This window comes from Malus domestica, chromosome 05 (assembly GCF_042453785.1).
Source record: "Malus domestica chromosome 05, GDT2T_hap1".
Classification (NCBI taxonomy): domain Eukaryota; kingdom Viridiplantae; phylum Streptophyta; class Magnoliopsida; order Rosales; family Rosaceae; genus Malus; species Malus domestica.
In genome coordinates this window covers 19,255,062-19,269,873 of record NC_091665.1, presented here as the reverse complement: position 1 = coordinate 19,269,873, position 14,812 = coordinate 19,255,062, and the positions used below count along the sequence as shown (strand labels likewise).

The window sequence follows — 14,812 nt, the reverse complement described above, 5'->3', positions numbered from 1 at the left end:
AATGCTTCTATTATAATGCTGTTGATATCAGAAAGCAAAAGCGATAAAACATGAATTAGAAATATATTTGCAAAATTGAAACTTTGATACGAGTCCATTTAGATCTTAGCTTAAACCCAAAAAAGCAGCTCATTTGGAAAGACCAATGCAGACTAGTCTAGAATGTCCACTTACAATTGCTCGCGTTTATACTCCGTGAGGAGTTCGAGATAAGCTTAAGCAGAAGTGGAACTAAATTATTATCTCATCTCTATTATCATAAGAATAATTTTAGCATCAGATTATATTTTAAGAAAGACAATGAAAACTGTGTACTCTGGTATTAAATACTAGTCAAGGGAATGATTTTTGCACACCTTTGTCTCCTTCTGCACACCCTTGTTTATTCCCGTCCATTGATTCTCCCTTGCTTTATTCGATCGAAAGGCTAGGAATGAACGAGGGTGTTCATCGGGAGAAAAGGGGGTGTGCAAATCATTTTCCGTAAATCAATTGTAGGAAATGGTACAGGAAACCTGATGAACGAAGGGGATGCATGTAACAAGTAGGCATCACAAATAATATTTTTGTATTTGACATATAGAAGTCCTTCTAGGAAAAGGGAAATTGGGATTTTTTATGTCTTCGAAAGCACCTTTGTCGGTACCTGGTAGGAAAGACTTCATTGGAAAGGTAGTGCTTGGGATCTCATTCTTTCTGTTTCTGGCAGGGTATCATGGAAATTTGTGTTTAGCGATCTATTTGGTTGGAAGACAAAAGTTAGGCAGCACATAGAGGCACTGAGGGTGGGGTTGGGAGAAGTAGCGCGCATGTTAAGAGCGGAAGAATTTCTTCATTCTCATATTTATCTGATTCATTGTGGAGGCTAAGGGAATAAAGTTGTATGAGTGCAAGACTCTTTTATGTTTTGGATAATTGGGTTACAGTCTAGATGTGCAGTCTTGACCTTGGCTACAACCTACTGAAACTTCACATGCATACAAAATTTGTCACAAGTGTGTACTTTCAAATTCTCTGATTGTGTAGAGTTGGTAATATTATTATGCTTTGACCTTTCTCAAACCCTCAGGGATTTAGCTTTGAGTGGTAAAAGCTGGTTGGGTTGTGGTAGCACTTAGGCTAGTATCTTACTTTCAAATAAGAAAAAACATAGAAAAAAGATACAAGAAACTAGAAGTTGATAATGTTCAGGAGAAGAATAAGCAAACCTCAAAACAACTCAATTGCAATGAAACATAATACCCCTGAGATTATTGCATGCATCACTGATTAGGAAATAACTTTGATATTATAACATCCTTAAAACAGTAGGAACTTCTCAGTATCCTTCGTAGGTTCATTGGGTAGATAAACAGAGGAGGCCTCTAACCTACGCTAGCTATGTACTTGATAGATGAAATAGTTAACACCTACTAGATTTCATAAAAGAAAGTTCCAAACTAGGGTAGCGGGACTGGTGGATCAGAGTCGAAGGTTTAAGTCAAGCTTGGATGGCTCTGATTGTGGCTCTAATACTTGTGGATCCAAGCGGAAGCTGCCTGGCCACATAGAATCCATTACATCATCCAGTGTGAAGGGCATCGTGCCAAACCTTGCGTTGGCATCACTAAATCTTGCTACAAGTGAAGTTTCTTCTCTGCTTGGCTTGTGCACGAGTGAGTGGGGTTGAACGCTGAGTGATCTGACCGTAGAAGTAGTGAAGGGAAAACCCATCATCGACATCAGTCTTTGGGACTGGTATCTTCTTGCTGCACCTCTTTCTCTCTTGTGGGCATTCTGGTGACCCCCTAATGCCTGAGAGCTGAAGAACTTCCTCATGCAGAAGTTACAGGAGAAAACCTTGCCGGAAGCTGGTCTTGCCTGTGAGTCTATCTGTCCTTGTGCCGAAATGCTACCTAGGCTCAGGTTCAGCCACTCTCCTCGATTAAGATCTTCAGTTTCTTCTTTGTCATCGTTGCTGATCAGAAATCTGTTTTGCTCTTTATTTAATATGGTTTCACTCTCGGCTTTTCTCTGGGATATCATTTCTTTGACGAGTTTTTAAGGTTGTGCAGTATGTTGTAACAGGCTGATTGAAAAGTTAGATCAAAGAGGAAGAGAGATGAAAGAAATGGAAAGAAGCAGAAGAATGTAAAGTGGAGAAAGCATGTGTTTCATTTTATCCCGTCTCGATGAAGTGGGCCCCACCTTGTGATGCTTGGTGCTCCAGGGGACAATGCTGATGTCATCTTCAGTGTTGCCCTTGTAAAGCTTAGGATTCCCCACTTTCATCCCCCCCCCCCCCCCCTCTCTCTGTTCCTCAAATCCAAATGGCACCAACTTTATATTTCCTTTTGGACTTGTAACTGACAGTATCCATCAACAACTCTTCTCATCACTCAGTCAAAAACATTATTCTAAATTTTTATCTCAAGTGCCTGCCACTTTTGCTTCTTATCCACCAAGTATCAAACTCTTCTTATTCTCAGTAGGATTCTGTAGGTTATCGAGAATGAATTGACAAATGGAAAAGCCACTTCTGGAATAATCTGCAGGGGCATCAGCAGTAACTCAGTACTTCACCTTACTTTGTTTTCGAAACACAACGGCCTATGGCCAAGTTGGTTAGCTAATCTGCTTTGGGTGTGCTATCCACACATCTCATTTTACTTCTCACACACCCTTTGATAATTTCTGTCCGTTGATCTTCTTCAATTCATCCGATCCGACGGCCAAAATTTAAAAAGGAGTGTGAGAAGTAAGGATATCACACCCCATCTGCTTTTCTCTTCTGCGCTCATGTTTGAATCCATCCTCTCGTTAGATTGGAATAACCCCTTCATGTCAAGTAGGTATGAAATGCATTGAAGATAGGGAACCAAGCTACCAATAAAATATGGAAATGCTGAGAGAGTGGGAGATGAGTGAATAAGCTTCAGATAGATGAATGCAGCTAAAAAATAGATTAGTGACTGTCATGGAAGTGGGGGTAAAATTACCCTTGTTTTGATTGCCTACTGATTTGATTTTTTTATTTTTTTGTGGTGGGGTAGATTAGGGGCCCACATAATTGGCAATAATGGTTTTAAAAAGTAAGCAAACAGAAAACCAGATAGAGTGGTATCTTGGGTAGCAAAGTTTTTGGTGTTTCCGTTTGGGACAATAGTATCTATGTGGATAGGCTTGACAATTCCTGACACGGCATGATAGCCCAATACGACACAACACAACACAAAATTAATAGGTGTTCGGGTCAACACGACAATGAATCGGGTCATTATCGGGTAATCTGATAAACACCTGTTAAGATAACGAGTTGGTTCAGGTATACACGTGGGTAACACGATACACGATAAACAAAATATTAATTTATTAATTTTATAACCCTAAAAAAATACTATAATAATTATATATATTAATTTAACAATTTTATACCCTTAAAATAACTCCGCCTATGTCTTACATGGCCGGTCCCAAGCCTGGATAAAGGAGGAGGGGGAGGGCGTCAGGTAGTCGACAGCCGGCACTCCATGATCACGTCGAATCCTTATGAAAATGAATCCAAAACAAAATCGCGCTAAAGCTAGGGCGTCACCCGTAAGTGGCGCGCTGTGTGGCCCGAGCACAGTGATAAGTGAGCAAGGGTCGCTGTATCTCCATCGGCACCCGGATGCAGTGTTAAATGAGCAAGGGGGCCATAGAAACTTCTTTTCGAACGACTCCACTCAAAGTTGTTTGGGAGCATATGCTCCTATCAACTTTACCCGGGACACACAAAAGAAGTACTTTGATCCTATTAGACGGGGAAGGGTGAAAAAGCTAGGACAGAAGGGTAGAGTTCAAGAGAGCAAAATGCGTTTAGGAACGTGGAATATAGGAACCTTAACGGGAAAATCTATGGAAGTAGTGGAAGTTATGGTGAGGAGAAGGATAAATATTATGTGCCTACAAGAAACTAAGTGGGTTGGTAGTAAGGCAAAGGATCTAGAAAACTCAGGGTTTAAACTTTGGTATTCGGGCACAAATAGAACGAGAAACGGTGTTGGCATCATCGTGGACAAGACCTTGGTACAAGATGTTGTAGATGTCAAGAGGGTAGGAGATAGAATCATGGCAATCAAGATTGTAATAGGACAAGAACTTATCAATGTGATTAGTGCGTACGCACCTCAAGTAGGGTTGGATACGAGTTCGAAGGAGAAATTTTGGGAAGATCTTGGAGACTTGGTGCAAGGAATTGCTCAGACGGAGAAGTTATTTATAGGAGGAGATTTAAATGGACACGTGGGCAGGGAGACAGGCAACTATGGAGGTTTTCATGGTGGCCATGGTTTTGGGGAGAGAAACGAGGATGGGAAGCCATCTTGGATTTTGCAATGGCATATGATCTCTTCTTAGCCAACACCTTCTTTAAGAAGAGAGAAGAACATGTGATCACCTACAAGAGTGGGTCGTCAAAAACACAAATAGATTTTCTTCTAATGAGGAAAGGGGATCGTATAACTTGTAAGGATTGCAAAGTTATACCAGGAGAGAGCGTGGCTAATCAACATCGCGTATTGGTGATGGATGTACATATCAAAAGAGTCAGACAAAAGAACAAGACTTGGAAGTGCCCAAGGACTAGATGGTGGAATCTAAAAGAAGAAAAACAAGCCATTTTCAAAGAGAAGGTAATCACCCAATGTGTGTGGGATAGAGAGGGGGAAGCTAGCCAAATGTGGGATTCCATGGCTAGTTGTATCCGAAAAGTAGCAAAAGAAGTATTAGGAGAGTTCAAGGGCTTTGCCCCACATCAAAAGGAATCTTGGTGGTGGAATGAGGAGGTACAAACAAAGGTGAAGGCTAAGAAGGAATGTTGTAAAGCCTTATACAAGGAGATGACCGATGAAAATGGTGAAAGGTATAGAAAAGCGAAGCAAGGGGCGAAGAAAGCTGTCAGAGAAGCTAAGTTAGTGGCTTACGACGATATGTATAAACGACTAGATACCAAAGAAGGAGAGTTGGATATCTATAAATTATCTAGAGCAAGGGAAAAGAAGACAAGGGACCTAAACCAAGTGAGGTGCATCAAGGATGAGGATGGAAAGGTTCTTGCTACAGAGAACGCGGTTAAAGACAGATGGAGAGGTTATTTTCAGAATCTTTTCAATGAAGGACATGAAATGAGTGCTTCTTTAGGGGAGTTGAGTAACTCAGAAGAGTGTAGAAACTACTCTTTTTATCGTCGAATCCGGAAGGAAGAAGTGGTTGTAGCTTTGAAGAAGATGAAGCATAAAAAAGCAATAGGCCCAGACGATATACCAATCGAAGTGTGGAAACTTTTGGGAGAGACAGGTATAACATGGCTCACTGACCTTTTCAATAGGATTTTGAAAACGAAGAAGATGCCAAATGAGTGGCGAACGAGCACTTTGGTGCCTATCTACAAGAATAAGGGCGACGTACAAAATTGCATGAACTATAGGGGTATTAAGCTAATGAGTCATACAATGAAGCTCTGGGAGAGAGTCATACAATGAAGCTCTGGGAGAGAGTCATTGAGCATAGATTGAGGCAAGAGACACGGGTTTTGGACAACCAATTCGGGTTCATGCCAGGGCGCTCAACCATGGAGGCAATCTATCTCTTACGAAGATTGATGGAAAGATATAGAGATGGGAAAAAGGATTTACACATGGTCTTTATAGATTTGGAAAAAGCGTATGATAGGGTCCCAAGTGACATTCTTTGGAGGATTTTAGAGAAGAAAGGAGTACGAGTAGCATATATCCAAGCTATAAAGGATATGTATGAAGGAGCAAAGACTGCCGTAAGAACTCATGAAGGACAAACCGAAAGCTTTCCCATAACTGTAGGATTACATCAAGGCTCATCCTTAAGTCCTTACCTTTTTGCGTTGGTAATGGATGAGTTAACAGGACATATTCAAGATGATATTCCTTGGTGTATGCTTTTTGCAGACGATATAGTGTTGATAGATGAAACTCAGGAAGGGGTAAATGCAAAGCTTAACCTTTGGAGAGAAGTGTTGGAATCTAAAGGTCTTCGCCTAAGCCGATCAAAGACAGAATATATGGAGTGCAAGTTCAGTGCAAATGGAGGCCAAAACGAGTTAGGGGTGAGGATCGGAGATCAAGAAATACCAAAGAGCGACCGTTTTCGTTACCTAGGATCTATCTTGCAAAAGAACGGAGAATTAGATGGAGATCTCAACTATAGAATACAAGCTGGATGGATGAAGTGGAAGAGTGCATCCGGCGTGTTATGTGACCGCCGTATGCCACTGAAGCTCAAGGGAAAATTTTATAAGACGGCAATAAGGCCGGCGATGCTGTATGGCACAGAATGTTGGGCGGTGAAACATCAACACGTACACAAAATGGGTGTAGCGGAGATGAGGATGCTTCGTTGGATGTGTGGGCACACGAGAAAGGATAAGATTAGGAATGAGGATATCCGGGGTAAAGTAGGAGTAGCCGAAATTGAAGGAAAGATGAGAGAAAATCGGTTACGGTGGTTTGGACATGTGCAAAGAAGGCCTACTGACGCTCCGATTAGAAGATGCGACTATGGGACAGAGGTTCAGGGCCGAAGGGGTAGAGGAAGACCTAGGAAAACTTTGGAAGAGACTCTAAGAAAAGACTTAGAGTACTTGGATCTAACGAAGGACATGACACAGGATCGAGCACAATGGCGTTCTAAGATTCATATAGCCGATCCCACTCAGTGACTTGGATTTTCCAAGTCTCCAACCGAGAAGTTTTCCTCACTCGGAAAATTAAGGGAACACTACCCCAACCTACATGCTCCACTCAGAAAGCTTCAACATACAAGCTTCAACAAAAGAAAATTCAAAGAACTTAGCGAAGAAGGCTTTGGTGTATTTAACACAGTACGTTGAAATGAAGGAAAGCTTATTTATTGATATCCCCGATAAGCTACAAATATGTACATATACATGAGTCAAAATAAACACACAAGAGGGAGCCTTCACAAAGGTTGCTTAGGAGAAGTCTCAGCAGTCGGTAGAGCCCCAGAAAGAGAAGGCACCGGAGGGGGATCATTTGGAGCCTCAGTATTGGACAGAACCCTAGAAGGAGGAGGCATCAGAGGTTGATCATTTGGAGCTTCATTACGCGGTACAGCCCCAGAAGACGAAGGCAATAAATGTCTTTGGAACAAACCCACAAATCTCTGATGATCAAGTAAAACCTGACCATCAGTTTCCTTCATCTGGTCAAGCTTCCTCTTCATGTTTGTAGCATAGTCATGTGCGAGCCGGTGCAACTGTTTATTCTCATGCTTGAGCCCTCTAATCTCCTGTTTGAGACTCATCACTTCAGCCGCCAATGATTCAACTTGGCGGGTTCGGGCAAATAGGCGTTGGGCCATATTAGACACAGAACCTGCACACTGAACACTGAGAGCCAGCGAATCCGTAACAGCTAACTCATCAGACCGTTTGGAAAGTAGTCTGTTATCTTTGGGAGTGAGAAGGTTCCTGGCCACCACCGCAACGATCATATAATTCTTCATCACGGAATCCCCAACGGTAAGAGGACCAGTAGGGGAGACGAAGGATGGGCGCCATATGTTGTCTGGAGAAGGCGGGGCTGCCTCTTCAACAAGGTTCAAGTCAAAACGACGGTCGGAGGGGCCAGACATTTTCAAAGGTGTTGAAGAGAGAAGAGGTCGGACAAATCAAGATCTTAGAAGTGCAAGAATGAAGCTTCTACTGGTGGAGATTCAAGTGTGCTTTGGAACTTAATGCCAGCCCCTATAAAAATCTGCACTCGACGGAGCTTCAGAAATCGAAGAGGCGTTTGCTTTCTCAAAAGCTGGGCTGCTTAGAGATCATGAGGGTTGATCTCAGAAATCGAAGAGGCGTTTTCTTTCTCAAAAGTTGGGCTGCTCAAAGACCACGAAGGCTGATCTCAAAAATCGAAGAGGCGCTCGCTTTCTCAAAAGCTGGGCTCCCCAGAGACCACGAGGGCCGATCTCAGAAATCGAAGAGGCACCTACTTTTCCAGCCTTGTCAGCACCTGTCACACGCACACTCAGCTTTGCGGAAATTATGGGCATTCTGTCGAAGACTTCTGGGGAAATAGAAGACACATGAATCTTACTGTTCAACCACCCACTTCCCACACGCAACAATAGCTCATGGGTACCACAGATAACTTTGCCAAAGTTCTCTGCCAAAGTTGAGCACGTGAAGCTTGCAGCTCCCACTACATCGCTCTAACCAAGAAGGGTAAAAGAATAGCAAAGAAACAGCACTAACAAAGTTTAGACCCATAAATTTTGAAGGTCTAGCTACCATATTATTACCCACAAGGGTAAAGGAACAGTACCACTGCTGGATAATTGGAAAGTCCCTGTGTGTCAACCTCTGTGCTTCGTGGCAAGGTAGACTAGCAAACATGCCCAACCTTTACTCACATTCGAGAAAACACTCCCAACAAGATTGCTTGCTCCAAAATCGAAGAGGCACCGTCCTCCGAATCTCGAGAGCCAGACTCCCAACATGATTACTTTCTCAAAAATCGAAGAGACTGCTCCCCGAATCTTCGAGAGCCAGACCCCCAGCATGATTGCTTTCTCAAAAATCGATGTGGCATCGTTCTCCGAATCAATCGAAGAGGCGCTCGCTTTCTCAAAAGCTGGGCTGCTCAGAGACCACGAGGGCCGATCTCAGAAATCGAAGAGGCACCTACTTTTCTAGCCTTGTCAGCACCTGTCACACGCACACTCAGCTTCGCAGAAATTATGGGCATTCTGTCGAAGACTTCTGGTGAAGTAGAAAGCACATGAATCTTACTGTTCAATCACCCACTTCCCACACGCAACAATAGCTCATGGGTACCACAGATAACTTTGCCAAAGTTCTCTGCCAAAGTTGAGCACGTGAAGCTTGCAGCTCCCACTACATCGCTCTGACCAAGAAAGGTAAAAGAATAGCAAAGAAACAGCACTAATAAAGTTTAGACACATAAATTTTGAAGGTCTAGCTACCATATTATTACCCACAAGGGTAAAGGAACAGTACCACTGCTGGATAATTGGAAAGTCCCTGTGTGTCAACCTCTGTGCTTCGTGGCAAGGTAGACTAGCAAACATGCCCAACCTTTACTCACATTCGAGAAAACACTCCCAACAAGATTGCTTACTCCAAAATCGAGGCACCGTCCTCCGAATCTCGAGAGCCAGACTCCCAACATGACTACTTTCTCAAAATCAAAGAGAGGGTAAAGGAACAGTACCATTGCTGGATAATTGGAAAGTCCCTGTGTGTCAACCTTTGTGCTTCGTGGCAAGGTAGACTAGCAAACATGCCCAACCTTTACTCACATTCGAGACAACACTCCCAACAAGATTGCTTGCTCCAAAATCGAAGAGGCACCGCCCTCCGAATCTCAAGAGCCAGACTCCCAACATGATTACTTCCTCAAAAATCGAAGAGACACTGCTCTCCGAATCTCGAGAGCCAGACCCACAGCATGATTGCTTTCTCAAAAATCGAAGAGGCATCGTTCTCCGAATCTCGAGAGCCAGATACCACAGACCACTTTTTCAAAGTGCTCTGACAGAGTTAAAACATGTGAAACTGGCAGCTCCCACTACCGTGCTATGACCAAGCAGGGTAAAGGAATAGCATTACTACTTGTTGTTAGGGAGACTCCTATATATGTCGACCTCCATCCCCAATGGACAGAGCAAAAATGCTCAACCCTTCATCATATCTGAGAGGGCACTCCCAACGAAGCCTTTCGAAATATTCAGCTTTCTTTCCCCCCGATAATACCTCTGCAAACAAGCTATACTAGAGCAAGAATATCTCATATCATCAGGGTTAAAAGCAAGAGTATCCCATATCATGCTTTTTCCCTGTCTTTTCCTTTGGCCTTGTTTTTACCTGCAAGACAAGGAGAAAGAGAGCAATCAGTCAGCACTTGGAATCAAGCTTCCAGCCAGGAACTGACTGCCTGGAACCCCTTACCTGATTACTTACCTAGCATTGCTCTCGAGTACTCATCTTCAACATCTTATGTTTCCAGGGAAGATTCCGCATCTGCTTGAGGAACAGATAGGGCAAGTGCGAAGGATACAAGGAAGCAAGTGGAGACAAGCGTAACAGCACACGTGCCGATACATCCATTACTCTGTCAAAAGCAAAAGTATCCCATATCAGCAGGGTGGAACGTACTCTAGATTTGATGGACTTGTTTTGACCCTCAAATTCTTCAGTCGGCCTTATACTCTGGAGGAAACCAGAAAACCCTTCAGCTCAGTTCAAGAATAAGCCTATGGAAAGTTACTTCTTCAAAAGCAAAAGTATCTCATATCATCTCTTCTCATTTTTCTTCTCTTTATCCTTCATGCTGCTGCAAGATGGGGAGTAGGTGAACAATCAGTTGGAGCTCTGATTGCTTACCTTGTATGTCACCTCTTTCAGCAGACCCCCTAGCTCGGCGACTTGGAGGACTCCTACTACATGGTTTGTATCGCGCTTGACCAAGCCTGAAACTACAAGTAAGCTTCAAGTGAAATTGATACATTACCTTGTGCATCTCCACCAGTTAAAGATACCACCCCTGGATGGAGGAAGAGTACTTCCAGAGAAGATGCCACATCTACCTATGAGACAGATAAGGCAAGTCAAGACGACACCACACTCCTATACTTAGAAGTTTCGTGATTACGAGATCATTCTCCCATAATATTTCCTAATGTCATTTGTACTAAATCATTCACTTGTACTCACTAAAGGAGAGCTTGAACCTATGTACTTGTGTAAACCCTTCACAATTAATGAGAACTCTTCTATTCCGTGGACGTAGCCAATCTGGGTGAACCACGTACATCTTGTGTTTGCTTTCCTATCTCTATCCATTTATATACTTATCCACACTAATGACCGGAGCAACCTAGCGAAGATCACAAAAAGAGACCGTTTTCGCTACCTAGGATCTATCTTGCAAGAGAACGGAGAATTAGATGGAGATCTCAACCATAGAATACGAGCTGGATGGATGAAGTGTAAGAGTGCATCCGGCGTGTTGTGTGACCGTCGTAGGCCACTGAAGCTCAAGGGAAAATTTTATAGGACGGCAATAAGGTCAGCGATGTTGTATGGCACAAAATGTTGGGCGGTGAAGCATCAACACGTACACAAAATGGGTGTAGCGGAGATGAGGATGCTTCGTGGGATGTGTGGGCACACGAGAAAGGATAAGATTGGGAATGAGGATATCCGAGGTAAAGTAGGAGTAGCCGAAATTGTAGGAAAGATGAGAGAAAATCGGCTCCGGTGATTTGGACATGTGCAAAGAAGGCCGACTGACGCTCCGGTTCGAAGATGTGACTACGGGACAGAGGTTCAGGGCCGAAGGGGTAGAGGAAGACCTAGGAAAACTTTGGAAGAGACTCTAAGAAAAGACTTAGAGTACTTGGATCTAACGGAGGACATGACACAAAACCGAGCGCAATGGCGTTCTAGGATTCATATAGCCGACCCCACTTAGTGGGAAAAGGCTTTGTTGTTGTTGTTGTTGTTGTATACCCTTAAAATGTGACATTCCATATTGCTCAGGGGAGTGGATCATATAAGCTTTATATGTATATTCTTATCTCTACCTAGCATGAGGTCTTTTGGGAGCTCACTGGCTTCGGGTTCCATCGGAACTTTGAAGTTAAGCGAGTTCGAGCGAGAGCATTCCTAAGATGGGTGACCCATTAGGAAGTTATTGTGTGAGTTCCCAGAAACAAAACCGTAAGGGCGTAGTCGGAGCCCAAAACAAACAATATCATGCTACGGCGGAGTCGAGCTCGGGATGTTGTAGGGGCCCGGGCTGGGATGTGACAATTTGTTATCAGAGCCAATCCCTGGCCGGAAGTGTGCCTACGAGGATGTCGGGCCCCTAAGGGGGATGGATTGTGACATCCCACATCGCCCATGAAAGTGTGCCGACGAGGATGTCGGGCCCCTAAACCTAGCACGAGGCATTTTGGGAGCTCATTGGTTTCTGGTTCCACCGGAACTCCGAAGTTAAGCGAGTTTGCGCGAGAGCATTCTTAGGATGGGTGACCCACTGGGAAATTCTCGTGTGAGTTCCTAGAAACAAAACCATGAGGGCGTGGTTGGGGCCCAAAGCGGACAATATCATGCTACGGCGGAGTCGAGTCCGGGATGTAGTAGGGGCTCAGGCCGGGATGTGACATAAAAACTATAATAATTATATATATATATATATATTAAATTCAATATTAAAATTGGTGACCATTGGATCGGCTTAAATATACATATCATTCAATTTCCTAAGTGTTATACGTACAAAATAAATAAATTTAATATATATATATATATACCACGAATTCTACAAAACTAATTTCAACAATCCAACCGTCAAACTTGTTTGTATATGTTTCGAGATCGCATCAGCAAAAAATCGAAAAAGACAAACATTCAGAGATCAAGTAATGGAACAAAACTTTTCGACGGTTATCAACGAAAAATCACGATTTAACGGTTATTTTAACTTCTATTTTGGTGATTTTTTACAGCTACACTCCTTGACCCTATATGAATACAATGAATGAACTCGATCTTCAATTTAAAATATTTACACTAGTGGAAACCACAAAATCTTATGTTATACTTAATGAAAGTATGAACAAACTCTTAAGTGTCAGGAATCTATTGTTTTGATGGGATACACATTCTACGAAACTAGTTTAAACGATCCAACCGTCAAACATGTTTGTATATACTTCAAGATCGTATACTCCAAAAATAGCAAAAAATAAACATTCAGAGATCAATTAACAGGACAAAATATTTTCGACAGTTATAAACGAAAAATCACGATTTGATAGTTATTTAACTCCGATTTTGATGATTTTTTTATAGCTACACTCCTTGACCCTATATGAATACCATGAATGAATTCGATCTTCAATTTAAAATATTTACACTAGTGGATACCACAAAATCTTATGTTATACTTAATGAAAGTATAAATAAACTCCAAGTATCAATGAATCTATCGTTTTGATGAGATACACATTCTACGAAACTAATTTCAACGATTCAACCGTCAAACTTGTTTGTATATGCTTCAAGATCGCATACACCAAAAATCACAAAAAACAAACATTCAGAGATCAAGTAATGGGACAAAACTTTTCAACGGTTATCAACGAAAAATCACAATTTAACGGTTATTTTAACTCTGATTTTGATGATTTTTATAGCTACACTCCTTGACCCTATATGAATACAATGAATGAATTCGATTTTCAGTTTAAAATATTTACATTAGTAGATACCACAAAATCTTATGTCATGATGATCGATGAAAATTGAGGATTTTGTAAAAGGAATAACATGCAAGCTTTGAGTTCCATTGGCAAGGTTTAAACTTTTGAGAAAGGCTTCACAACCTTGAAAACAAAAACTCTTTCATTTTGTATATCCTTGCACATTTAATATTTTGTAATAGACTAGTAGTATATGGATGTTTGTTTATTAGGCTCTTATTTTTTAGTGTAGATGTAATACTTAAACGACAAATGTGTTTTAATGTTTTGAAGTAATATTTATGTAGTAATGTGTGGTATGTGCAATTTTAAGAAGAATTTTTTTTTTTTCTTAATGGGTCATAACTGGTCGGATCACTTTACCTGATGGTAAAGTGACCAGACCTGTTAAGGACCCATTAAGATAACGGGTGTGACACGACACGACCTGTTAAGATAACAGGTGTTACACGAAAACGACACGAACACGACAAACACGACCCGTTTGCCAGGCCTATATGTGGGTGTGGGTGCCTTGCTGTTGGAACTTGTAGTGGAGTGTGTGTGTGTATGTGGGTGTGGGTGCCTTGCTGTTGGAACTTGTAGTGGGGTGTGTGTGTGTGTGTGTGTGTGTGTGTGTAGAGGACGGATTCGTGGCACCACTTTTTTTACACAACTTTTGGCATAAGTTTTTGTAGGGTGCCCTCCATAATGTATTTTAACAACCTAAACCGTCTATCTTTTAGAATACAAAACCATTAAGACATTCATTTGTAGTGAAGAAAATTGGCGAATATGCTTTCACAAAGAAAACCTGAACCTTGAATTCAACGGTCATATGATTTCAAATTTGAGTGATTTTTGGTATATCATCTTTTAGAATACGGATTGTTGAAATACACTACGAAATGGGCCACACAAATACTTATGTCAAAAGTTATGTAAAAAAAATGATGCCACCAATTCGTCCCTATATATGCGTGTGTGTGTACATGTACAATAGAAGTGCAATAAAAAGGGGGAGGGGCTAGGGATGGGCAAAATACCCGCGGATATGGATAACCGCAGTTACCCGCCCATTTAAATTTTATGGTTACGGTTATGGGTAACCGTTTAGATAAATAAACGGTTATGGGTATAACTGTTTACCTGTGAAATTTAAATGGGTGGTTATGGATATTAACCGGGGTTATAAACGGGTAACCGTTTACCCATTTATTTTATATATGTAAAATTAACACAAACCATGTTTTCTATCGAACAAAACTTAGATCAATGCTATTGACTATAGTGCATGGTTTATATAGCTAATTATATATATATATATATATATATATATATATATATATATATATAATGTTAATACTTTACATTATAGTGCAGAGAGCCACTTGTACTTGGGTCTTTTTTTTCTGACATAAATCAAGCACAAGAGTACAAGATTTCCCTAAATCTCTCACTTGCACACACTAAACACTCATAAAAAGGTGATTAAGACATGAATTTTGGGCTTTATTAAAGTGTTAGGATA

At 41.6% G+C, this 14,812-nt stretch overlaps 1 protein-coding gene across 1 annotated transcript; it reads right to left on the bottom strand.

The window, feature by feature from the left end:
* Positions 1–1,229: 1,229 nt before the first annotated feature.
* On the bottom strand, positions 1,230–2,268 carry LOC114822998 (zinc finger protein 7). Its single transcript, XM_029098257.2, has one exon. It carries the CDS (start codon positions 2,023–2,025, stop codon positions 1,462–1,464), a length of 564 nt encoding a protein of 187 aa, XP_028954090.2. The 5' UTR covers positions 2,026–2,268; the 3' UTR covers positions 1,230–1,461.
* Between the last annotated feature and the right edge of the window lie 12,544 nt (positions 2,269–14,812).

What these genes read in the sequence shown, in the direction of transcription:
- LOC114822998 (XM_029098257.2), bottom strand. Translation starts at nt 2,025, where the DNA reads ATGATATCCCAGAGAAAAGCCGAGAGTGAAACCATATTAAATAAAGAG.